Genomic DNA, 25,761 nt, shown 5'->3' on the forward strand with positions numbered 1-25,761 from the left:
TGTATGTACAGTCTGGATAAACAAAAAGACTTTTTGACCTTTCTTGATCGGTCACTCATAGGAATTCTACTGGTAATTCTCTTCTAATTTAGCTACTAAATCGCAGTAACATACATAATAGCTTAACTTAGCTCTGACTGGAGCGATTTGTCTCAGCGATTCTGTGTTAATGATAAGTTCGTGCATACGAAACTATGCGTCTGATGTAGACTAGAATGGTCAGAAACTGAGTTGATCCCAAAAAGAAATTCCATCGACTAGGCCCTATGAAACTGTGCGCTTGACGGAGCTACCAGAATGATCACGAACTATATTGCAAGAATAAAAAAAAATAAATACATTTTCATCAAAAAAAGTCGACTGATTTTGTCTGGCGTAGTGATTCAAATGGCGGTCAACTAAGTTCGTGTTAGGGTGTATTGAGGCGATGAAAATGAAAGCACTGGCAATAGATGTCACTGCACAATAGATATGTTTAATAAATTAGTTTGTCACTATTATGATTTTAGTTGAAGAGACACACACACAAACATACACTGCATGTTATATAATATACTGTATATAGCCATGGCACCAGTCCTGAAATAAGTATTCCCTGAAATCTAACTTAGCTCTATTTTGTGGGTTGGTGTAGCTGTTAGCTACCAACTACCTTTGGATGCAACAAACAACGTGATAAAACAATCGCAAACCACGATGAATGACTGCTTTGTCACCCAGAGAACCTCAAATTTGACAGTGAACAAATTCCCTACCTTCTGTTTTTTTAGAAAAATTTAACTTTGACAAAATTCGGTGTTGAATCCTTATATGCACGAAAATAGGCTACACCACTGTACGTATGTGGATTTTATTGTTTTTTCTTAGAAATGCCGTTGTGGGAATGTCAGTCTTATATCAACAATAATCAAAGGGTGATTACCCACAGTTTATTGCAATACATAGTAAAATCACAAAATCATACATTTTGTTTGATCTCCTTGATTTTTTTTCTTCAATAATAGTTTCAAAGTTAGACGATTTAAATTGCACGAAAAGTGCTGAAACGAAATGTCTCACCAATTTGCCTTTCGAAAAGTGTACGAAATATCTCGTAAACTTCCGTTTCACTTTCAACATGGCGGAAAATACGACCTGTCAAAATTTCCAAAATGTTTTAAATGCAATAAAAGATGAGGAATTGCATAACAGACCATTTTCCACAACAGATTTTATCGTAATATATTTGTTTTTCATTATTATTTGGGCACTGTTGCAGTTTCGACCCCTTTCCCTTCCCGTTGATCTATCGATTTGAAACTGTCGGTTTATTTAGTCTCCTCTGTTTTGCTTCTACAGTTCTAGACGACTTAGTCGTGTATGGGAACATTTCTAACCATCGAGGCTCTCTGCTCTGCCAATTTAGAATGCTAAATATGACTGTTAACACTGTATGATGCAATCAGTAATGTAGAAAGAAAACAACACATCTTTTGAGTATGTCAGAGTAAGTTCTATCCTGCATACCATGTTCACAATGAAAACTTTGTTTGATATTCATATCATATAGGCTAATGTGTTATTTAATTCATTATTTTAGGTGATTAAATTACAGAGATATTTAGTAGATCCTGAGTTTAAAAGTCAAACATCTATTGATACTACAAGATATTCTGATGTATTTGATGTAACCTTGTCTGACTCTACAAATCAAATGAAATATATTTTACATCCATCATTAAACCATTTGATTCAAAACTACCAGGTGAGAGAAATAGTTGGTGAAGTTAAAATGAAATGGAATGAATTCTTGACATTGAAGACAGAATGTATGTGTCGGCTTATTGAATCTAGATCTAAATACAGAGGCATAATCATATTATCAGAATTGAATAAACTTCTTGACCATGCTTTCAGTGAATTTTGTCTTTATGCATTTCTGAGAAATAATACTTCAAGCACATTTCTCTGTTGTCGATAGAGTGTTCAGTGAGATTAAATCATATTATGTTATTAAATATCATAGATTGTCATAGTTGTCTGTTGGTTTGATCAAATTAGAAAGTTGTTAAGTAAGCTTATGCTTATATTTTGATGAAAGTTATTATATGTTTCAGTTGTCTGTAGGTAGTTTGATCAAGTTAAAGAAATGTTCGGTACATTTTGATGAAAGTGATTTAGAGTCTTATGATATGGTGATAATACATCAGTTAGATATTACTGGTCAGAGGTCAATAACTCCAGGTATTATATCTTTACAAATTTAAAGGGAATGTAATGAGGTTTTTTAAACTTTTTAAGTGTATTAGGGACACTGATAGCTTCAATTTGCACCATTCCAATTTTTATTTCTACGTTTGTGGATTTTGCAATTCCACTAAAACTAACATGTTTTATGACGTCACTAGAGGGGAACTACATATATATTAATAGTAGCTTCCGGGAGCTCTCCTCTAGTGAGCTAGAGTTTAGTTTTAGTGGAATTGCAAGAACCACAGATATTGATCAAGTATGTCATGGTTTGGTGAATTCTTGCCCCCTCTCAATTAGTTACTTCTATGTTATATTTAGATGAAGTGAACCTACCATGGTATCCAGAAACTAATCTGAAACAACAAGTAGATCATCCTCTAGCTGGTGGTAGAAGATACTATATTGATGTCTGGTCCACTGGTTATATAGACCTTTCTTCTTCACAACATAGTATATCAGGTAAAACTCAACCAGGCTGTTACCTTTGAGGTTATGAAAATGAAAGGTATAAAAGGGATACCAGTTCAGGAGAGCTTCCAAATCCAATCAAGCTCACATAAATGATGTTCCAAAGTAAAAATGAGCATCTCTTAAATTATCGCAATAGGATTTTGAAAATTTTGATAAATAATATTTACAGGGTTGCACGAATGGAGTCACATGGTTATAAAGGTCACCAATTTACCCAATCATGTCTTATGATGATAAGTGGGTCGGTAGAACATGACCTGTTGACCATATAAGGCAATTCTACTATACAGTAGTATTGTAGTAAACAGAAGATAAAAACTGCTAATAATATCTTAGAACCTTTGCAATAGTGCATCTTTGTTATCATTATAGAAAAATAATTTTATTCATTTTAAGTATTTATTTGAAATCTAGGCAAGTCTTTTTTTGTTTCAGATATTCAGAAGGGAAATTATGAAGAAAATAGAAAAGTATATGGAGATTATTATGGTTTAAAAGATATCTGTAAAAAATGGAAAACGTTACAAGGTTCAAAACCAGCTATAGTTGTACAAATTCTAAAAATATCTAGATTGTTACATTATGTGAAAACTGGTAAATCTGAAAGATATCCTTTCCAGGTAAATATCTTTTATCTCTATTGTGGAATTCCTGAATGCCAGGTTCAAAAATAAAAAGATTGTCAAAAAAAAAAATCTTGTTTGCATGCGGAAACAGATTAATGAAATTTATTTTTTTAAAATCATTTATGATTTTTCCATTTACATTATGGCAAGTTATGGATTAGGGTGGTTGAAAGTTAACAAGTTACTATTCAACAGAAAGCACTGGCACAAAGTCAATATAGGGAGTAATCATTGTTTTATGATCTTCATTGACTAAAGATTTAAAAAAAATGATTTGATTTTCACCATTGCAGTCAGTTTAAACTCTGCTTTTAGAAAATAATATTCCAATTAATCGACACATTACTGTAATTGAATGTATTATATATATTTCAGTTACACATGTTAATAGGAGATATAACTGGTTGTTGTACTGCTGTATTATGGAATAGTCTACCTATTAAATATTTAAACATGTATGTACCATCAAATGATATTTCTGTCAAAAAAAAATCCAAGGCTAATTTCAAACTACATATTTTTTAATGAAAAATGGATGAGCCTTAGAATATAAATAATTGCTTACTGACTTTAAAATTTAGACTAAATTTTCATTTTTATTTTGTAATATAGCCCCTTCAATTAGGGTCTAAAATGGGCCTCTTGAACATTCGTCCATTTGATGATACTGCTAGTCAATCAAATTTCTGCCCTCTCCATTGCTGGGATTTTGTGACATGCATTCTGATGCTTTTCAGAATACACCTTTTGTTCATGTCACAAAATCCCAGCATTGGTGAGGGCAGAAATTTGATTTGCTGATTTGGAAGGTAGGATATAAAAATCTCAGTGATTCACTATTAAAACTGTTAATTTCAGCCTGAAAGAGGGTATGTGTATATTACTACAGATGTTTACAGTAAAGAAGTCGTATCATTCTAGTAGTAGATGGAAGGTAGGAGAAGAATATGGTAATATATTTGAAATAGATATTAATATTAATGCACATCATCCTATGACAGTTCTCAAGATTATTGATAGAACTAGTATCAGTGATAATGTTATCCCATCGTTACAATACCATTTTCTGACCAGGAAAAAATTAAGGTTAGTATAGGCCATTTTTCTTAAGGTTATTAATTTTGGTAACATTGTGTCACAAGATTAGCATGTGATAATACTATGTGATATTATTTGATTACATCAGAAGATGATGATAATTAAAGAATTTTTTTTTGGGCAGTATATAATACTATGATATATTATAATTTGATTAGATCAGTATATCATATACTATGTGATATTATAATTTGATTAGATCAGTATATCATATACTATGTGATATTATAATTTGATTAGATCAGTATATCATATACTATGATATATTATAATTTGATTAGATCAGTATATCATATACTATGTGATATTATAATTTGATTAGATCAGTATATCATATACTATGATATATTATAATTTGATTAGATCAGTGTATCATATACTATGATATATTATAATTTGATTAGATCAGTATATCCTATACTATGTGATTTTATAATTTGATTAGATCAGTATATTATATACTATGATATATTATGATTTGATTAGATCAGTATATCATATACTATGTGATATTATAATTTGATTAGATCAGTATATCATATACTATGATATATTATAATTTGATTAGATCAGTATATCATATACTATGTGATATTATAATTTGATTAGATCAGTATATCATATACTATGATATATTATAATTTGATTAAATCAGTATATCATATACTATGTGATATTATAATTTGATTAGATCAGTATATCATATACTATGTGATTTTATAATTTGATTAGATCAGTATATCATATACTATTTGATATTATAATTTGATTAGATCAGTATATCATATACTATGTGATATTATAATTTGATTAGATCAGTATATAATACTATGATATATTATAATTTGATTAAATCAGTATATCATATACTATTTGATATTATAATTTGATTAGATCAGTATATCATATACTATGATATATTATAATTTGATTAGATCAGTATATCATATACTATGTGATATTATAATTTGATTAGATCAGTATATCATATACTATGATATATTATAATTGGATTAGATCAGTATATCATATACTATGTGATATTATAATTTGATTAGATCAGTATATCATATACTATGATATATTATAATTTGATTAGATCAGTGTTTCATATACTATGATATATTATAATTTGATTAGATCAGTATATCATATACTATGATATATTATAATTTGATTAGATCAGTATATCATATACTTGTGATATATTATAATTTGATTAGATCAGTATATTATATACTATGATATATTATGATTTGATTAGATCAGTATATCATATACTATTTGATATTATAATTTGATTGGATCAGTATATCATATACTATGTGATTTTATAATTTGATTAGATCAGTATATCATATACTATGTCATTTTATAATTTGATTAGATCAGTATATCATATACTATGTGATTTTATAATTTGATTAGATCAGTAAATCATGTACTATGTGATATTGTTTTTGATTAGATCAGTATATCATATACTATGTGATATTGTTTTTGATTAGGTCAGTATATGATAATACTATGTGATGATATATTTTGATTATCAGAAGATAATAATACTATGTGATATTATTTTTTGATTAGATCATTATGATAATACTCTGTGATATTATTTTTTGATTAGATCATTATGATAATACTATGTTATATTATATGATAATACTATGTGATATTATATTTTTATTAGGTCTATATATGATAATACTATGTGATATTATATGATAATACTATGTTATATTATATGATAATACTATATGATATTATATTTTTATTAGGTCTATATATGATAATACTATGTGATATTATATGATATTACTATGTGATATTATATTTTTATTAGGTCAATATATGATAATAATAGGAGATATTATATGATAATACTATGTGATATTATATTTTTATTAGGTCAATATATGATAATACTATGTGTGATGTAATAGGATATGTTCAGTTTGTTGGAAGAATGGGAAGAGAACTTATGAAAAGTATGTACTTTTTAAGATGCCCATTTGAAAGCATTCATAGTTAATATGATTTTATCAACTTTAAATGCTTATAAATATACATATATTTTGAACAAATTCAATTTAGGCACTGTTGATAGATAAGATTATTATAGATGGATTAGATTGAGTTCAATTGTCATGATTATACATCAAGGACATTCTGAGTTATTTGCCCATGACATGTATTGTAGATAGATTAGAAGGTGATAGTGGATGTTATTGGATATCAAGATGGGTTCATGTAGTAGATCATACTAGTTATAAACCTATTATGATACAACTCTATAGACCAAATCAGGTACATAGTACTTTCTGGCTTTTATATTTGATTTTTTCCTAAGACCTATATCTATTTGAATTTAATCTTATAACCTGTACAAAACCAACCAAATTTTCAGTAGAAGCTCCTCAGAATAAGCACTTGTTTTTCTTGGAATTTCTGTCAAGAATAGACTTCGAGTCCCATTTTCCTCAATGGGTCCAGATATTACCTTCAAATTTTTTATCCCAGTTTCCACTTGTCATTGATAAAGGTTGAAGGGGCTGACATGGAAAAAGCGTATAGTTGTTGAAGGGGACAATAAACTTAGGCCCTGTTTGCTACAGGTTGAACATCCATTGACAGTTGGAAATTAAGAATGAGTAGTTTAATCATTAAACTTAAATGCCATTGTACTGGTAAAATTTCCCTTATTGCAGACTGCAAAGCGTCCTATGTAATCCAAAAAAGTGCAGAAATTTAGGATGAACAACTCCATTTTTTTTTAATCATATGTATGAAATTCATTGAAAACGACCATGGCATTTGACTTGTAAATTTTTAACTGTGTTTCGATATACTCAAATATTCCAATTAATTTTCAGTATAGTCTCTTTGATAATCTAAAAGCAGGTGATATTCTAATATGTAGACATTTAAGAGTTATACAAGATTTACAATTATTAACTAATTCTAAACAGAAGAGACATCTTTATCTGTCTTCAGTGGCTGAAACTCAGGTTTGTAGATGGATATTTAATAAAATGGTCGAACACCACTCGTGTGTCTTTAGGTTTCATTGTTGTGTTTCATTATTGAACAAGAGGCTGAATGAAATGACATCAAGAGTATACATAGCTAAGAATGACTTTTCAATATATATGCCTTTTATAGAAACAACTTGGAATCTGAGTATTAAGATTACACATTAATGCAAAAAAAATGCATGGCGCACACCATTATTTTACTCCAAACCTTGTCAGAATGGTGTTGATCCAAGAATACCCATTCAAAGTAAATTCACTTCCTGCCTGAAGAGGCATCTGTTTTATGGTGTGGTTTTTTTTCAGATCAGTGTGTTTCAAGCAAACACAATTACAGACAATCTCCCTGATGCATTATCAGATCAACCAATAGTGAATCAGTTTATTAAATGGTACAGAACTAACCAATCAAAAGAGTTGTTACATTGTAAATATGGTGGTTATTTCACATACCCACCCCTGCCAGATAATTTGGATGATTTTAAAACACAGCATTCTGATTATGAGGTACAGTGAACTATCAAGTCAATAGCATGAAGGCTGATGCAGCTGTGTCAACTTCTGAAAGGAACTATGTGGAAATCACATTTCAGATTACTAACAGTACTATGTGGAAATCACATTTCAGATTATTAACAGTATTATGTGGAAATAATATTTCAGATTACTATTAGTACTATGTGGAAATCATATTTCAGATTACTAACAGTACTATGTGAAAATCACATTTCAGATTACTAACAGTACTATGTGGAAATCACATTTCAGATTACTAACAGTACTATGTGGAAATCATATTTCAGATTACTAACAGTACTATGTGGAAATCATATTTCAGATTACTAACAGTACTATGTGAAAATCACATTTCAGATTACTAACAGTACTATGTGGAAATCACATTTCAGATTACTAACAGTACTATGTGGAAATCATATTTCAGATTACTAATAGTACTATGTGGAAATCACATTTCAGATTACTAACAGTACTATGTGGAAATCATATTTCAGATTACTAACAGTACTATGTGGAAATCACATTTCAGATTAATAACAGTACTATGTGGAAATCACATTTCAGATTATTAACAGTATTATGTGGAAATCATATTTCAGATTACTAACAGTACTATGTGGAAATCATATTTCAGATTACTAACAGTACTATGTGGAAATCATATTTCAGATTACTAACAGTACTATGTGGAAATCATATTTCAGATTACTAACAGTACTATGTGGAAATCACATTTCAGATTATTAACAGTATTATGTGGAAATCACATTTCAGATTATTAACAGTACTATGTGGAAATCTTATTTCAGATTACTAACAGTACTATGTGGAAATCATATTTCAGGTTACTAACAGTACTATGTGGAAATCATATTTCAGATTACTAACAGTACTATGTGGAAATCATATTTCAGATTACTAACAGTACTATGTGGAAGTTTACTAAAGATAGTTTAGTATACAGACAACATACCAGATTATATGTACAGGCTGTTCTGGTCCAAATACAATTTATTTGTAATAAACTGGCTACAGTGTCTCATGACAGGTTGGTACCAATAGCTTAACTTGCTAAAAATGAAATGAATGGAGTTTTAAGTCCTACTTTTCAGCACCTTATGAGTTAAAAAAGATGGGCAATGCCATGTAGTGGGCAATATGGTAATTTTCCAGGACAGTGGCATAGCCTGTAGCACACAGGGCCTCCTATCTAGAAGCTTTTTCCATATCACCCCCCTTTGGGAAATCGGTCATAAAATATTATCTCAACCTATGCCTGGACCTGGACCTTCAGGTTAGCATGCAAGCATCTAACTCACTGTGGCTCCCTGATCTTGCTGCATAGTACAGAGTATTTTTGGGAATAATTTGTAGGAAATCAAAATTATTATTATGTCTTATATGATGTTTATGATTATTATTTTCATTGTTCATTATATTTTTTTTTAGTCTACAAGATTCAGAAAATAATATATCTCAGCATAAGGTTCGTAAATGTTGTGTAAATATTTATTGAATATGATGTGCAAATATTTATTGAATAAGATGTGCAATTATTTATTGAATATGATGTGCAATTATTTATTGTATAAGTGGCCTATATTTTCTTTCAATTGGTCATGTCAATATTTTTTTTACTTTTTTTAGCAATACTTTCATTGTGTTTTCTTATATTTTCCAAGAAAACCTTATTTTTTTATGAATGGAAGATTTTTAGCAAAAATATTGTTATTATAGGTTGTGAAGGACGTCATAGTAAATAATAATTGGAATGATACTAAAGAACAATATCAACATATAGGTATAGACCAGAACAACCAGGATCATGTCTTCTCTGTTACTTCAACTGATCTTCCAGTATCTCAGGTTTCTTTACCATCCAATAGTCCATCTCATCAAAATACAGGTTATAAATTTTTTTTATTCTTGACATTTGGAAATTTCTTCCTTTTTTCATTGATATGTCTGCAAATTTGTGAAAATATTGAAAATGCACAATTTTATATTATTTTTTGTTTTTTGGACATAGCACATTTGTAAAAAAGCCTTCTTTGGGAGAAATTTAGGTTGTATGAAAAATGTATACATCTTATATATGATTGGAATTGAGCCCAATTTCCGAGGTGAAAATTGTATTTAGCAGCACATGTATTAATTACTTTGGACACAATGTACAAAATGAAAATTTGCTGTTTTGATTTTTTGATTTGTATAGTATAAGTAAAATTCTATTTTCACTTACAGATCCTGCTAATGTTGCCATGACGATTCAGAAACAAGACTATTTCAAAATAACTTGGATGGGTTTAAATAGTAAAATAGACATAACATCTGTTAAAATATGTAAAGAACTTGATGATCCTAGTGATTTTAGTGATGTGTTAACTAAACAGTGTGATATTGGTGTATCAGAAGATATTGTTGATATCAGTGCTATAGACTCAGTGTTAAATAGTGCTAGACTATTAACAGACCAGCGCTACTTGGTAGTGCTAGACTTATATAAACACAAAGACAGTGTAGAAATTATTTTAAATACTGCTTATCCTTTATGAAATAAAGATTTTATTCATTCTGTATTTGAGTTTTCCTGTGGAATACACAATGGTACCATTTCCAATTATTAATGTCAGCTGAAATGGATCAGATTTACATTGAGTTTCATGATTTTCTGCCAGTTTTGCTCAGTAGATGTCAGTTAAGCATTAAGTGTTACAACACAAGGGCAATAACTCAAAACCCTTTAGTAGAAAATAACGAAATTTGAACTTGTGCTAGATCTCATCATAAAATGATCAAATATTGTATGCCCTGGTAAAAGATGTACCAGAGTTTTTTCTCTACAATTCAAAATATTGCATGTTTTATCCTAAAAAAAATAATTGAAATTTATCTGTTGAGATGAAGATTTATTTTATTGATAGTATTTACAATTACCAATTATACAGTATTGTGGACTATTATCTTACAGTCATTTTTTTTGGACAAGTCTAAAATTGAAAATACCTAAGAGTATATATTCATTGGTGTCATAGCTTTACAACAGAATCCCTCTTTAATCTGATAAATCCATGTTTATGACACCAGGTAAGTCCACTGATGAACATATACTCTTCTTGGCCATGTTTGAAAACTTACATTTATTGTTCATTCTAAGAGGTAGTTTTCTTTAAGCACTGTTGAAATTTTACGTAATTGTATATAACATACACATCATTCAGAATTGCAGAGCATATTCACACATCATAATTATGTCCTTTCCATCACAAACAATTCAGAAATCAACTCTTCAATGAGGAGTTAGTAAAGATCAAGATTTGAAGACAAATATACACCAAGACAGTAATGAGAGATAGAGTGCTCACAAACAAAATGAATGAAATCAAACTTTACAGACATCTAATATCATTTACAATCTAATATATACAAATAGTTCTATTATTATTATTAACAGAATTTTAATGCAATATTTTACATAATTATACTAATAATAAAACAAATACAACATTGGAATAGTCAAAGTACATACTGATATTTCAGTAGCTAACCTTAGTCAGGAGAAACTCCAGGAAACTATCAAATAAAAGTCATATATGTGTGACCAACTGCCAAATGCTTTGAGTCTGGCATCCAAATTTTCAATTTCAGAAACAGGGATATTTGAAAAGGCCGATATGAAAAGTCTATTTGCAAGAATTTTATGAAGTTCATGTTATTCAATTTTGAGCTCTGAATTGACAAATTTAAACATTATGTTACCTAGGAAACATAAAAGGTGGCAGAAAGCAAAAATGCTTGCAATGCCTTGGCATCCATTTTCAGTGGAGAACTCTGAAGTTTTAGGCATCTGTAAAACATGAATAAGACATGCTTCATGAATAAGACAGGCTTCATGCAAGCATACATGACATATACTGTTATATACTGTACATAATAATAGGTGGAAATAAATTAAAACAGAACCGTATCATTATGGTTCCTGTATTAAAATTATTTATTATAAAACAACAATATTATATTCCATAACCATGGCAACCAACCATTTACACTAATCCTACACTAAAACATAACAATGAGACAACAGTTAAAATACATTAAACTAATGGTGAACTCTCCTAAAAAAAGCTTAAGTCAGTTTTCATTCATTATTTAGGATGTCATGACAAAAGCCTGTGAAAAAGGCGGGACTTAATATGTCAATCACTTACATCATGGATGTTTACCCATTCAAAAATTTACAGACCTGGTTCTTAAATAATAAGATTGTGTATGTCCCATGTTTTTTTGAATATTTTAAATACTGCATACCTTATGAGGTTTTTACTGAAGAGAGTTCCACTATGACATCATAAATAAACATTAATTCTGGACGAAAAACTGAGTTCAACATACAATATAAAGCTAAAACAGTACTATTTCAAAAATGATTCCATTTACCATTTCTTTGAAATACTTTGACCAACTCCTTTGTCAACTGGATAAACATTTTCCACACTAACAAGAAACACAAAAAATTACCAACTTGCACTAGTCTTATGAATATCATACAAGCACATCATTATTAAAGCATAATTACATATGCAAGGGTATGTACATAATTATTTGTTGAATGACTAGTTTCGATGGCTTAAATATATCATTGGCATTAAAATCATACCGTTTGGATATGAGGAGCTCAATAACATAATTAACTTAATTACATAATATATCTTTTGCGAATCTAATATACAACCTTCATACATTTCTGATAACCATTTTATTCAGGGTTGTTGATTGTGCAGTATTACCAGTCCTGCCTGATTTTATACCTGAAGTGTTTTTAATCAAATTAGGTCATAAACAGATCTTACTTTTTAAGCAGTTCAGCTTATAGATATATCATGTAATAAGCCTGCTATGAGTTAATTGAGCTCCAGTGACCAGAATAAGCATGACAAAAAAGGCCACAATGCACTAAAATATATACAAAATACTGAGTTATGCGTAGATTTAAGAATGACCTTTCTTTCTGGCAAACTATATTCGGCTTATCACAATTCAACTGATATCCAAACCAGCTGAAGCAAATTTCAATTAAAATTTTCATGATTTGGTGTCAAATTATCTTCAGTTCGAATTCAATCCTTAACCAGAATTACACCCATCACCCTATTTCCGAATTCTATAAGTATCACAATCAGGTCATGAGAGCGTCTGTTCAATATCTTATCACACTTGACTCTGTTGTCTTGGTGGAGGTTTATCTCTCATATCTCTAGGAGGTGCTCCAGGAGGAGGGGGTCTGGTATAAGGCGATGAAGTTCTGGGACCTGAAATTAATACCAATGCATGTAAAGCCTGCTGCAGACGAGAGGAACTAGCTGAGCTGCCTGCCTCAAGAGGTTGACAGCTGGACTCTTTTCCCCATGTGCGCTGAAGTTTTAGTGAGATTTCTGCCTCGAGAGGCTGTGAGAAAAAATCTATCTTGTTTGATATTTTCTGCCTCAAGAGGCCAGAAATTTACCGTGCGCGGGTGTCTTAGCTGACGGCTGAGCTAGAAAAAGTAGCTAACCAATAGAAACGCGTTGGTTACCATGAATGATGCAATTTTTAGAAGATCAACTTGCTGAACATGGCAAGACTATCTGTGCCTATACGCTGTTTTTTTCTGCAAAATTCCTAAACAGCAAAATGAGCCCATTTTAATCACTTAGGTGACATGGATGCAGCCCAAGCATTCTTCTGTTGTTTTTTTGACTTTAAGCCCATTTGAATTTTTGGGGCTTTCTTATGATCTGGACTCATCAAAACTGAAAAGCTGGTGGACAAAATCTTGAATCCTTTTCACGCAACTTTTAAATCATTTCAATTTTCTTTGACTTCTTATTGGTCAATCACCTAATTCATCAACCACCCCTCTTTGATCATAATGAAACCTTTTTTTACATGCTGTAGTTTTATAAGACAATACTTAAAATTTCTTTTAAATAATTTACAGTGACTTACCTAATCTTGGATCATATCCAGGAGGACCTAATGGGGGTGGGGAGGTTATACCATCTCTTTGAGGAGGGGGACCTCGATAAGGAGGCATCATATCTGGATGTGGGGGCCTATAAGGAGGTGTTCTTCTGTCTAAATGTGGAGGAGGAGGCCGTCTGTCAAATGGAGGTGGTGATCTAGCATCTAATGGTGGTGGAGGTAATCTTGGGCCACCTGGTGGTAATCTTCTATCAGGGGGAGGTAATCTATCATTGTAATAATCTCCACTGCAAATAGAAAATATGTGAATGAGTGAGTAATCTCACTGGTCAATGTGAGTAACTGCCAAGTGATTACGTAAGAAGGTAGGAATCAAATAAGACCACATTAGACATGCATATTTAAACAATTTTGCTATTTTAGGGGAACTGGATATGAGATTTTACTTCTGATAAGTGATCCAGATAGCTAAAATCAACCAGATTTTTATCCCTTTACAAACATAGCAAATGAAATTTACCTTGGAGGATGGGGTGGAGGTAAAGAACCACGCGATGGTGACCTTTCAACTGGAGGTCGATCCATTCCTGGAGGTAAAGGCATTGGTGGACCATTCATCATCCCTATAAACATAAAGATATAACACTGAAATCAATAACAAATTGGTTCAGAATTATCAGAATTCTTTTTCATACATTCAAAATAGCTAAATTCTTGCTGCTGAAAGCTATTTGGACAGCTGATTTCAGGCACTACAAATTCTCAAAGATTTACTGTATCAACTTGACAATTTAAAGATGGGTTTCCTTATTTTTTAGTATCAAATTAAGCAAACTATTTGATTAATTGGTGTTTCTTATGGATTATTCTTAATCATATCATTATGTTCTTATTGCATATAATTAAGAGTTTGAACCAATCATAAATGTCCATGTATGTACAGTCTGGATAAACGAAAAAAAAGACATTTTCTTGATCGGTCACTCATTGGAATTCTGCTGGTAATTCTCTTCTAATCTAGCTATTATGAATTAATTATGGACATGTGATACAAACTTGTATTTTTCCAAGTCATTATAACACCTCTACTTTCTATTCATATAAGTATTATCATTTTCATTAATGAAAATATGGGAACCCATCTTTAAATGGATTAATGATTGAAATTAATTTTGGATTAAAAGGTTACCTGGTGGTAAACCTCTAGTTGGTAGTGGTCGTATTAATCCCTCAGGACCAGGTTTACGAGTGAAATCTGTCAATCTCTGTCGTAATGTTGTATTCTGATGTCTGGATTCTTTTAATTCTCTTTCAGCTGTTCTGGCAGCAATCTGAAATCATAATTCCAATTACCTCTCATGTTTGGATTTAATTCAGAGCTTCAATATAGACCATTATTTTCATAATGGATCATCTTCTCTTCAAAACATTGATAACTATTATGTATTTCTACCATGTTTTCCTTTAGCAGGTAAAACTCAGATTGTGACACTGAGGTAATAAATTTTCATGATGTCACCCAACACTTGCACCTAACAATTTCTAAGTTTTGTTTTGTAAAATGATGACACGCAAGAAACTTGTGAATAATATTAGAATACTATTGTTTTGATGTTTAAAATTCTTGGCCCCGTATTCTCGATCTTAGTGCTGATCTTAGTGCTAGGATGTCCTAGGTTCTTAACTTCTAACACTGTTTCTAGGATATTGTAGTGCTAAGATCTTTTCGAGAATATGTGCCCTGGATCATAAGAGGCTATTAGGATATAGTGAACCACTGCTCTATATATTCATTGATAAGGGACATGGTTTTAAGAACAATGTTTAGGAAAGTTACTCACCCAATTTTCATGAGCCTTTTGTTCATTGGCAGCAATCTACAAAAATAAATACACATATTGGAAAATTATTATTTGCATCAGGTCAGAAGCCATAGTTTATAATAACAAAGAGTCTTCTGTTCATTTCTCTACAACATAAAGAGATGAAATGTAATTCAAAAATAAATTGTGTTACTATGACAACCCAGTTATGGAGAAATAACAGAAACAAAACATACCTGAGCTCTAAAATCACGATCTGCTGCTTCTAATTCTCTCTTTAAACTCTCTACTTGTTGTCTAGATAAAATATATATACAGTACATTTTAGACAAATACTGTTAATGATGGCTTTACAGGGTAAATGATCGTCCTTAATTTTTATTCAAAGTCGAAAGGCACTGGCAAAGAAAGGAGAACAAATAACAAGTTGTGGTCTGCTAATGATGAACCAAAAACATTTTTTTCAATATAGAGTTTTATGCGCATGTCTACACTCATTTTGAACCATCTACCGTTAATAGTTTTCAAAATCTTAAAAAAGGTCATATGTGCATCCATTCGTTGAAAACTTTCTTGGAAAGAAAATTTCAAGCAAAAAGTCAGTTTTTTGACCTTAAAGTTCAATGATGACAAGAGGGCGCTTCTTCTCTAGCTTTCACAAACAGCATCATATAAAAACCATTACTTACTTATACATAGCTCTTTCTTCTTCTGTTTGTTTAGATTTCTCATCTACTGAGTTTAATTTATTAATATTCTGTTTTTTTAATACCTCTTGTTCACCTAACTCTCTATCAAATTAAAATAAGGATGCGAAATTATTTCAAAAATAACATTTTAAAACAAGCACCTTCCTTACCAGCCAGATTAAACACCTGATACAACTTAGTGACATCAGATAACATTATCATTCTACTCTTCAGATTATAGTTCGGAAATTGAAACAAGAGTAGACTGTCATTGCAAAATTTCCCTCATTGCACACTGCATGGCATTGACTGTCTTCATTATCCCAATCAGGTGCAAAAAGTAGGAAATGACTCTGAAACTCAGTTTGAAGGAATCATAAATTTCACATGTTTCCTGATTTTCTAAACATAGATTAAAAGTCATTTTTTGTTATTTTTGAAATTACCTCTGTAATTGCATTTCTTTTTCTTTAAAATAATTAGACAATACATTTAGTTTAGTCTGAGATTCCTGAAATTGTCTTTCAGCCTTCATTTTATCTGCCTGGAATGATTCCATATTCAGTCTGGCTTTATCTAACTGATCTGGAAGAGAAGACAAATGGGTTAGATCAACAATAAATATTATCAAGGAACAGCTTTGTGGACTCTCTGAAAATGATACAAATATAATGTACAGTCTAAGAGTGTAGGAAACTGCAAAATAAAATCTAAAAAAGTACAGTCATTCCAACAGTATCCCTTTTTAGAATGAAAATCTGACTTTGAGTTCCTTTATTAGATTAATTGTGCTAGGATAAATGATCTAACAGGAAAATCAAGTTTAACTTAGTTAAATCAAATCTGCCTTCCTTGAACTACAGTAAGGATGAAAATATTTTGTACCTTCTGCTTCTTTTCTAGCCTCTGTTTCAATCTCTAATCTGTTAGTCAATGTATCTTTTTCATCTTGTACAGCTCGTAATGTGGCATTTACCTAAACACATAAATATATTGTATTAAATTTACTAATTTCTAAAACTTCTCATCTAAAATAATTATCACTGGATTGGAGAGTTCTGTTCAGGCTCAGTCTCACCCAATTCTGCCCACACAGAATATGTTACATGTACTAAAATGTGTTGTACCAGATATGGATTTGTCCCTCAAAATTCATTAGGTGTACTTACCTTGGCTACATCTATCATAGTCTGTAGTTTATCTTGTACTGCTATACTACTTTCTGATGGATCTTCTTTCATTTCACTTTCATCTTCAAATGCTTTTAATTGCAGGAAGCATTCCTTTAACACCTAAATAATTACAAGAAAATATTTTACACGAGTGATCCTTAATTTCTGAAACATGCTTAAATTAAGTAGAGATAGTAATAATTAATTTAACCCTTCAAACAGTAGCGTCTGCTCTACCGGCAAGTTATTTACTTGACATATACCCGAGCAGCAAGTGAGGCGGCCATTACTGAGTGACATCATATAATGTTAACATCATAAGCTATTCAACTTCAGTAGGAACATAGGCTGAAATAGGTCAGATGTCTAAAGATTGCATTGCATGAAACTCTCTTTAACAACATGTTTTTTTTAAGATTATGTTTTAATATTTCTAAGCTTAAATTCATAATACTTAGAGTTTTATTTTATTCACAATCAGTGTTCAAAGAAACTGAAAATTTGAGCCTCAAATGTTTTTCTAAACCTGTAACAATGAGGACCTATGATATAAAGTTTACAGAAAGACATATACCTCTAATTCACTATCTTTAAACGTGACTGATTCTTGCATCTGTTTAAATTCTTCATCTCTTTGATATAATCGTTCATTTAAATCTTCCACTCTAAAATACAGAATAACCATTAGAAAATAGTACATACCTTCTCAAATAGAAATGATGTATGATGAAGACAAGATAGACAGTGTGCAATAAGGGAAATTCAGATAAAAGTATTGATCATATGACTACCTATCATAGATTGAACAGGGTTGAAGAAAGTGTAAAATATAGTCCTTAGACTGAAGACACTCGGAATCCTATTTCATTACTAGTATGGTAGTCATATGACTTTGTTATATTTGAGATCTGGTTTTAAGCAGTAATAGAAGGTAGGAGCTGTGTGTGTGTGTTGGTTGCTGGACTAATTAAAGATAAAGTTAAGGGGTAACTTACTTTTCCTTCCAATCAGCAGCTTCTGATAACAGCTGAAATTATAAACCAAACCAATTTTATTATGGTCTTGAATATCGATGATTGATATATGAAATTTTGCACAAATCAGGGGATTTATCATTGAAAAGTTAACATCTAGAAATACGATTCATTGTAACCATAGTAGCTCTAAATACTATACATTTACAATTATCTTAAAGTTATGACCCCAACAGCCTCCGGTTGTCTTAAATTGTAAAGCTAACAGCAGATAACATTGGGTGGTGTGTGTAGAAAAGAGAACATGAATACTCACTTGTTGTTTTCTAATTTCTAATTGTTGAACTTGATCAGATAAACTTTTCATTTGAGATCTTTTAGTTTCTACCTCTTCTTTATTATCTTCTATTTCTTTACATTTCTACAGAAAACAAAATCAAGTCGTGAGAAGCAATTGAATTCATTTGCAAGATCAAATAATAAAAAATCACTTCTTATATCAGCTGATAGAATGGATCCTTAAGAACTTACACCCAAGACTAAAGACATTATTTATATTTCAAAGTTAGACTTTGTTGTTTCTGTTACATAATATAGCAATCTTTCAATATTTATTTTGTTGCCATAGTTACCTTATCTAGAGCCTTTTCAGCCTTCTTTGCTCTTTCTTCTAATTTATTGACTTGTTTCTCTAAATCTTTTACCTACAATAAACCAAATAAATAGAAGTAAAATCATATGACATCATCCAGTGTTAAAAATAGTGTAGGCTACAGATTTGGGAAGGAAATCTAGAGGATTTGACCATTTTAATGTTTTTGTGATCTGCTGGTATCAAAATTCATTTGAATAAGTTTCCATCTAAATGTTTCAAATATGAACAGACGTCTATACCAATTTCATTCATTAATCTCTTGCCACATTAAATTTTTACTTGGTAAAGTTTTCAATAATTTAGACACCTTTGTCTAGGTGTATAGTGCTCAATTTTTACCCCCAAATGAGCTTGCAAAATAAGGGGTGCACATTAAGGAGAGTGAAAAGTTATTACCTTTTTATCTTTACCATGAGAAGCACCCTGTATATCTTTCACCTCATCATTATATTCCTTTATCTGTGTCTGAAAACTTACTACTTGTTGTTTTAGTGACTCATTATGGAGCTGTAAAAAATTAGAAGGAAAATGATGCATTGTTATATCTACAAGATTGAACATTGTACTTATCATCAAGGTTTTTAATGCAGAATACTTACCAATCACTTCAAGGCTTTATAGAAATGATACAAAATTCCAATAAATTTCTTTGTCCAATGTCCACACTTTAAAATGCTTCATGATTTATTTTGGTCTAAATATAGGGCTGAGCGATATCAATATTAGTGAATATCTCAATAATATAGTCCTTATGTTAATTCTTATACCTTTATTTACTGCAATACTGGTATATTTCCCAGCTCTATCTAAGTAACGTCATGTATTGTCAGTAGAATCATCTCACTAAGATTTTAGTCAGCACATTCTTGCATTTTGGATTGTTTGTGGTTCTTGTTAGTATTTGGTTTATTTATTATTGCATGTCATATGGAGCTACTATTATGACAAAAAAGGTACCATCAAATAACCATTTTCAAAGACATTGTATAAATTTGTACTTACTTGTAAGTTTTGTAAATCTGCCTTATGTGAACCAGATTTAGATTGCTGATTGGTTAGTTTCTTTTCATAATCAATTATCTATAAATTTATAATTCAAAATAAGTCAAATTAACATTTAAAGGGGATAATTGTGCCTCTTTAACAATAACAAAAATTACAAAAAATCATGTCTTTCTTTGGGACACATATTTTCTTTATTATGAACTTCATTTTTTCATGATGTGATCAGTTTTAACTCTGCTTTTAGATCATTAATAGATATTTAGTAATAAACAAAATAAATTGACCAGATTTTTACTTCAACAAAACTTCCAAAAAGAAAGAATAAATAAAGATTTGAAAATTAAAAAACATGCAGAAATAGACAGAGGAAATTACCTCTTTCTTGGCTTGATTTAAAGCATCTTCTAGATTTTCTTTTTCTTTAGTTTCAATAAACAACTTCTCTTCTAACTTTCTTACTACAGCTATAATAGAATTTTATTGATGATGATGATAATAACATAATAATGATGATGATGACAATAATAATGATAAAACCATGATGATGACAATGACAAAATGATTTTCAGAAATAATGCTATCATAAAATGGGCATTATTGTGGTTACCATGGAGATTGACATAGGGTTAGGAAAAGGAAATGGAGAAAATACTTACCAAGTGCGTCTGCAGTTTTCTTTCCACCCTAAAAATAAAAATGTAAGCATTATATTCCTGTATATTGAGTATATCCTGCATATAGAATTCTTAACATACTTTTTCGTCGATGATTTTCAATACAACTATGTGATTAGTTAATCCACAAAATCCCTAGAAACCCAGTAACAAAAAAAAAAAAAAAAACAATATGGCTTACCCCTGAAGAGCTACGGCTACAGCAAGTAGTAATAGTCAATATAATAAATGTAGTTATAATCATAAGTAAAGTCATAGCTGGTGATAGTCCTAATGGTTCCTGATCTAATATACGTCCCAAGAATCCTGGTAACTGAAATGACAAAAGTACATAATCATTGCATTATTTTTGCAAGACTTTATAGGTATATAAGGGGCACTAACATCAAATCTTTCTACTATTCTCATTTTCTGGTGTCTGTGTGGTTTATTCATTGCTTAAAAACTGGCAAGCATATGATGTTATTTTCCAAAATAATGTAAAAGCCACATAGCATATGATTTGGAAAGGAACTTGCACAATTTTTAACATGGACAGTTTGTAGCCAACGAGCCTGGTTTACTGTCCCCAATGTTAGTAAATCTAATCACTAATCAGCACCTCTAAAATCATAAGATAGTGGACCACATACGCCCACCACGGCATGCGGATGGTAAATATTCAAATTCCATCTTCGTTTTATGAATATGTATACACATATCGAATTTTATTTGATTCCATCAAAAAATCTAGTTTTTAGAAAGTTTACAAGCAAAGGTTGACAGACCGACCGACAATATACGTCCACATAGAGAGATGTGGGCGTATAAAAATACTTACTACACTGAGAATTGGTGAGAACAATCTATCAAATAAACCATTACGTTTAGGAGGTACTCCAAACTGATCATCTTCCAGATGCTCATCAGTCATCTTTCTACTGGAAACAGGATCAGTTTTATAAGGATCATCATCAGTTGGTGGTACTCCATCTAGACTCTTACTTTCCCTGATCCTTTCTTCAGGAATATCACTGAAACTGTCTTCCATATTGTCTGGTGTGGGAAATTCATCGTATGGGATGACTGGTTCTCCGTCGTATGTCTCTTGGTTTTTGACAGACTCTTGCTTGTTGTCCTCTGGTAATTGATCTGAGCCATATGTAGATTGTGTTGTAGATTTAGTCACAGGATCAGTTTCTGTGGTAGTCTTAGTCTGTGTTTGTGTTGTGGCATCAGTTACAGATGCCTGAGTTGAGGCTTTGGTAGTGGCCTCAGTAGCAATAACTGGTTCAGGTACTTTAGTGAACTCTTCAAGAGGAGGTGGGATTGGTTCACCTACAACAGGAGGATGAGTAGTGACTTCAGCAAAGACTTCCTCTTTCACTTCAGTATCACCTAATGTTTCCTTTTCTTGCTCATTACCATTTGGCCAGTCCTTGGACTGTGAAGGGTCTCGATTTTCTATTTCCACTTGAGAATGAGGTTCATTTTGTTGTTGATTTGAATTATCCACAGGATTCAAGTCCAAAATATCTAAAGACCCAGCGTTGTCTTTGGGCAAATCTTGATTATAAACTGGTTGTTGATTAGTTTGGTAAGCTTTCTCTCCAGATGAAGGAGCATCTTGAGATGATGCAACAGGAGCCTGACCAACACTTTGAGCGTTTACTGCTAATGGTTTTCTGGACAAGTAATCATTACTCTGGTAGGCGCTGGGTGATTCAGGCTTGAGGTGAAGATCAGGTTGAGCTGGAATAGAATCAATTTTGTGTTGGAGAATATCAACAATAGGATCCCCATTGTGATCTTCCTGGTGTAGAGGATCGGCACTGGCCATAATTTGTTCAGCTGGCGAATGCATCTGTTGATCCGATGCCAAATTATCAACATGATTCAGCTGACCAGTAGAGCTTTCAATATCCAACTGGCTGGAAGTGTAAAGTAATGAATTTTCATAGTCTTCATTGAGATCAATGGTTGTGCCATCAATCACTATTTGGGAGGTTTTGGCAGCATCAGGAACACCTTTATCGGCAGTGGGTGGAGTTTGAGTGGGTGTGGCATTGATTCCACAGTCTTCAGTCTGTTGTGGTACTTCAGTTAGTCTCTCTGGAGGTTTTTCAGTTTCCTGTGTAGCTGTAGCATCAGGAACCGTTTCGGCTGGAATATCTGGCTTCTGAGCAGGCATCTGTTCATTCTTCTGGGAATCCAATCCATCCAGGTCTTCTTTGCGCAAAACTTCAACTATAGGTTTATCTTCTACAGGAGGAGCTTTAGATACAACTGGTGGTTCTTGATTAGCCAGAGGAGGGGTTTTCTCTTCTGATTTTTGGACCTCAGGAGAATTTTGAGGATCTTGCTCGGTCTGCTCTCCAGAAATTTTTACAAAGGAGTCAGTCAACGCTTCTTCATCCATAATTTCTGTAGCATCTTCTTCCTCATCATCCAATCTCACATCAAATGTGTCTTTTGGCAAAGCATCTTTTGGAAGTTCCTTTTCTTCTTTGACCTGTGAAGTCTTGTCTTTTTCCAGCTCTTTTTGAATGCTTTCTTTCATAATCTCAGGTCTTTTGGCTTCCAATTCCTGGGGAGTGTCTGCATTTTCAATCTTTTCTTCCTTCAACTCTGTTTCATCACTGCCACCTGAGAATGTGTTCTTCAAATATTTGTTCAAATCTGGAATAGACAGCAAAATATTTTTACCAATTTGGTCCTTTGTCACAAAAATATGTCCAGAAACATAATCATTCACATTCATTTGGAAAAGAAACTGAAAAATTCTAACCATATACAAAATTAAAATTGAAATAAAATGAATCATATAAATTCTATTAACGTGTGTTTTAAAAAAATGCACTAAGTCATACATAAACACAGTCATGATATATAAACTACAGCATACAAGTAATACATAAACCAAGCCATGCATGATATTATATAAACTTAGTCATCTTAGTCATTATATAAACTACTGTAGTCATTACATAATCTTAGTCATTATTTAACTACTGCAAGTCTTACATAGTCATATATAAACTACTGTAAGTCATATATAACCTAAGTCATATATAAACTAAGTCATACATAGTCTTACATAAACCACAGTAGCCATTAAGTCATATGTAAACTACTTTAAGTCATATATAAACTACAGTAGTCATATATAAACTACAGTAGTCATATATAAACTAAGTCATACATAGTCTTATATAAACTACTGTGGTCATATATAAACTACTGTAAGTCATATATAAACTACTGTAAGTCATATATAAACTACTGTAAGTCATATGTAAGCTACTGTAAGTCATATATAAACTACAGTAGTCATATATAAACTAAGTCATACATAGTCTTATATAAACGACTGTAAGTCATATATAAACTACTGTAAGTCATATATAAACTACTGTAAGTCATATATAAACTACTGTGGTCATATATAAACTACTGTAAGTCATATATAAACTAAGTCATATATAAAATCATGCCAAGTGAGCAAGTAAATGCATTAAAGCCATTCCACCAATGAGATCAGATGCTTTAGAAACAATCAAAATATATGTTATGTTGTGTTCATCAAAAAGATAGCTCAGAAAAAAGTATATATGCTCATATGTCAATTTCATTTCGAGAGCACAACTAGAAAAGTACTCCAATACAAAAAATTTATAACTTTAAAAAAAATATTGGGGATGGAATTCATTTTTTGGAAGTTGGAACCTTCAAGAAAAAAAAAGACAAGGTTGCCAGATCCAAAAGACCAAAGTTGTGCCCCTGACATGTGATGATAATGTACATATATCAGTGAGGGGTGAGACTAACATAAAACCAAGACATTAAAACAAAATGGGTGAATCATTAAAAGTTACAAAATGGTGATACAACATAAGTGGGACATTTATCTATTAAGATTAACTAATCAATTCTTCAGATAAATCATAATTTAAGTACATCACAATGAAAAAAATCTGTATTGTAGAGCATATAATCAGCACTGATTGCCAATGTAATTTTGCTAGACTTTTCAAAAAAACAATGTTTGGCTTTTTTTTCTTTTTTGCAAAAATTCCACAAAGACAAATTATTTTTTCTGATCAAAGAAATATATCAATTCACTGGAATAAAGCATACAGACTACCCAGAACACTACAGAATTATAAAGTGTATTGAATTAATTTGAAGAATTGATCAGTTCACTAAAGTAGTTGCCATACAGAACTCTGCAAACCAAATGATCTATTAGATATTTCAACAATAAAGATGGATCTTTTTTTTTTATACATTTCACATCATTTTTAACTTTATTTGAATAATTCAGTAAATTATCATTCAATTTCTTATTTCAGTTATTATTTCATAGTTCATATTTCTTATTTCATAGTTTGTATTTCTAATTTCATAGTTCGTTTTTCTAATTTTATAGTTCTAATTTCATAGTTCTAATTTCATAGTTTGTATTTGATAGTTATTTCATAGTGCTTATTTCTTTTTTGATAGTTTGTATTTCTAATTTCATAGTTCGTATTCTAATTTCAAAGTTCTAATTTCATAGTGCATATTTCTTTTTTGATAGTTTGTATTTCTAATTTCATAGTTCGTATTCTAATTTCAAAGTTCTAATTTCATAGTGCATATTTCTTTTTTGATAGTTTGTCTTTCTAATTTCATAGTTTGTATTCTATAAAGTTCTAATTTCAAAGTTCTAATTTCATGGTTCTAATTTCATAGTTCTCATTCCAAACATCTTTTGTAATGAAAAAGAAGCATCTTTATTGTTCATATTGAAGAGTTAGAATTAAGCCAAGGGGGGATAATTAAACTAAAACTGAGTACACTATGATT

General features: G+C 31.1%; 2 protein-coding genes across 2 annotated transcripts; one reads left to right on the plus strand and one right to left on the minus strand.

Annotated features, from left to right (window-relative positions):
* Positions 1–1,114: 1,114 nt before the first annotated feature.
* On the plus strand, positions 1,115–10,556 carry LOTGIDRAFT_233266 (hypothetical protein; the record flags this gene model as incomplete). The annotated part of the gene is made up of 15 exons (XM_009059031.1): positions 1,115–1,216; positions 1,580–1,744; positions 2,097–2,223; positions 2,551–2,691; positions 3,139–3,323; positions 3,705–3,784; positions 4,188–4,415; positions 6,339–6,418; positions 6,631–6,737; positions 7,304–7,438; positions 7,769–7,969; positions 8,896–9,029; positions 9,431–9,467; positions 9,719–9,887; positions 10,226–10,556. 15 exons carry the CDS (start codon positions 1,118–1,120, stop codon positions 10,534–10,536), a joined length of 2,199 nt encoding a protein of 732 aa, XP_009057279.1. The 3' UTR covers positions 10,537–10,556.
* Positions 10,557–13,189: 2,633 nt separating this feature from the next.
* LOTGIDRAFT_233267 (hypothetical protein) lies at positions 13,190–23,674 on the minus strand (the record flags this gene model as incomplete). The annotated part of the gene is made up of 20 exons (XM_009059032.1): positions 13,190–13,290; positions 13,967–14,229; positions 14,463–14,565; positions 15,132–15,273; positions 15,784–15,819; positions 16,002–16,062; positions 16,455–16,556; positions 16,901–17,039; positions 17,340–17,430; positions 17,624–17,746; positions 18,201–18,291; positions 18,622–18,653; positions 18,917–19,021; positions 19,233–19,304; positions 19,652–19,762; positions 20,258–20,335; positions 20,636–20,724; positions 20,917–20,944; positions 21,116–21,247; positions 21,755–23,674. 20 exons carry the CDS (start codon positions 23,672–23,674, stop codon positions 13,190–13,192), a joined length of 3,819 nt encoding a protein of 1,272 aa, XP_009057280.1.
* Between the last annotated feature and the right edge of the window lie 2,087 nt (positions 23,675–25,761).

Source organism: Lottia gigantea (assembly GCF_000327385.1).
Source record: "Lottia gigantea unplaced genomic scaffold LOTGIsca_37, whole genome shotgun sequence".
In the NCBI taxonomy this organism is placed as follows: Eukaryota; Metazoa; Mollusca; class Gastropoda; family Lottiidae; genus Lottia; species Lottia gigantea.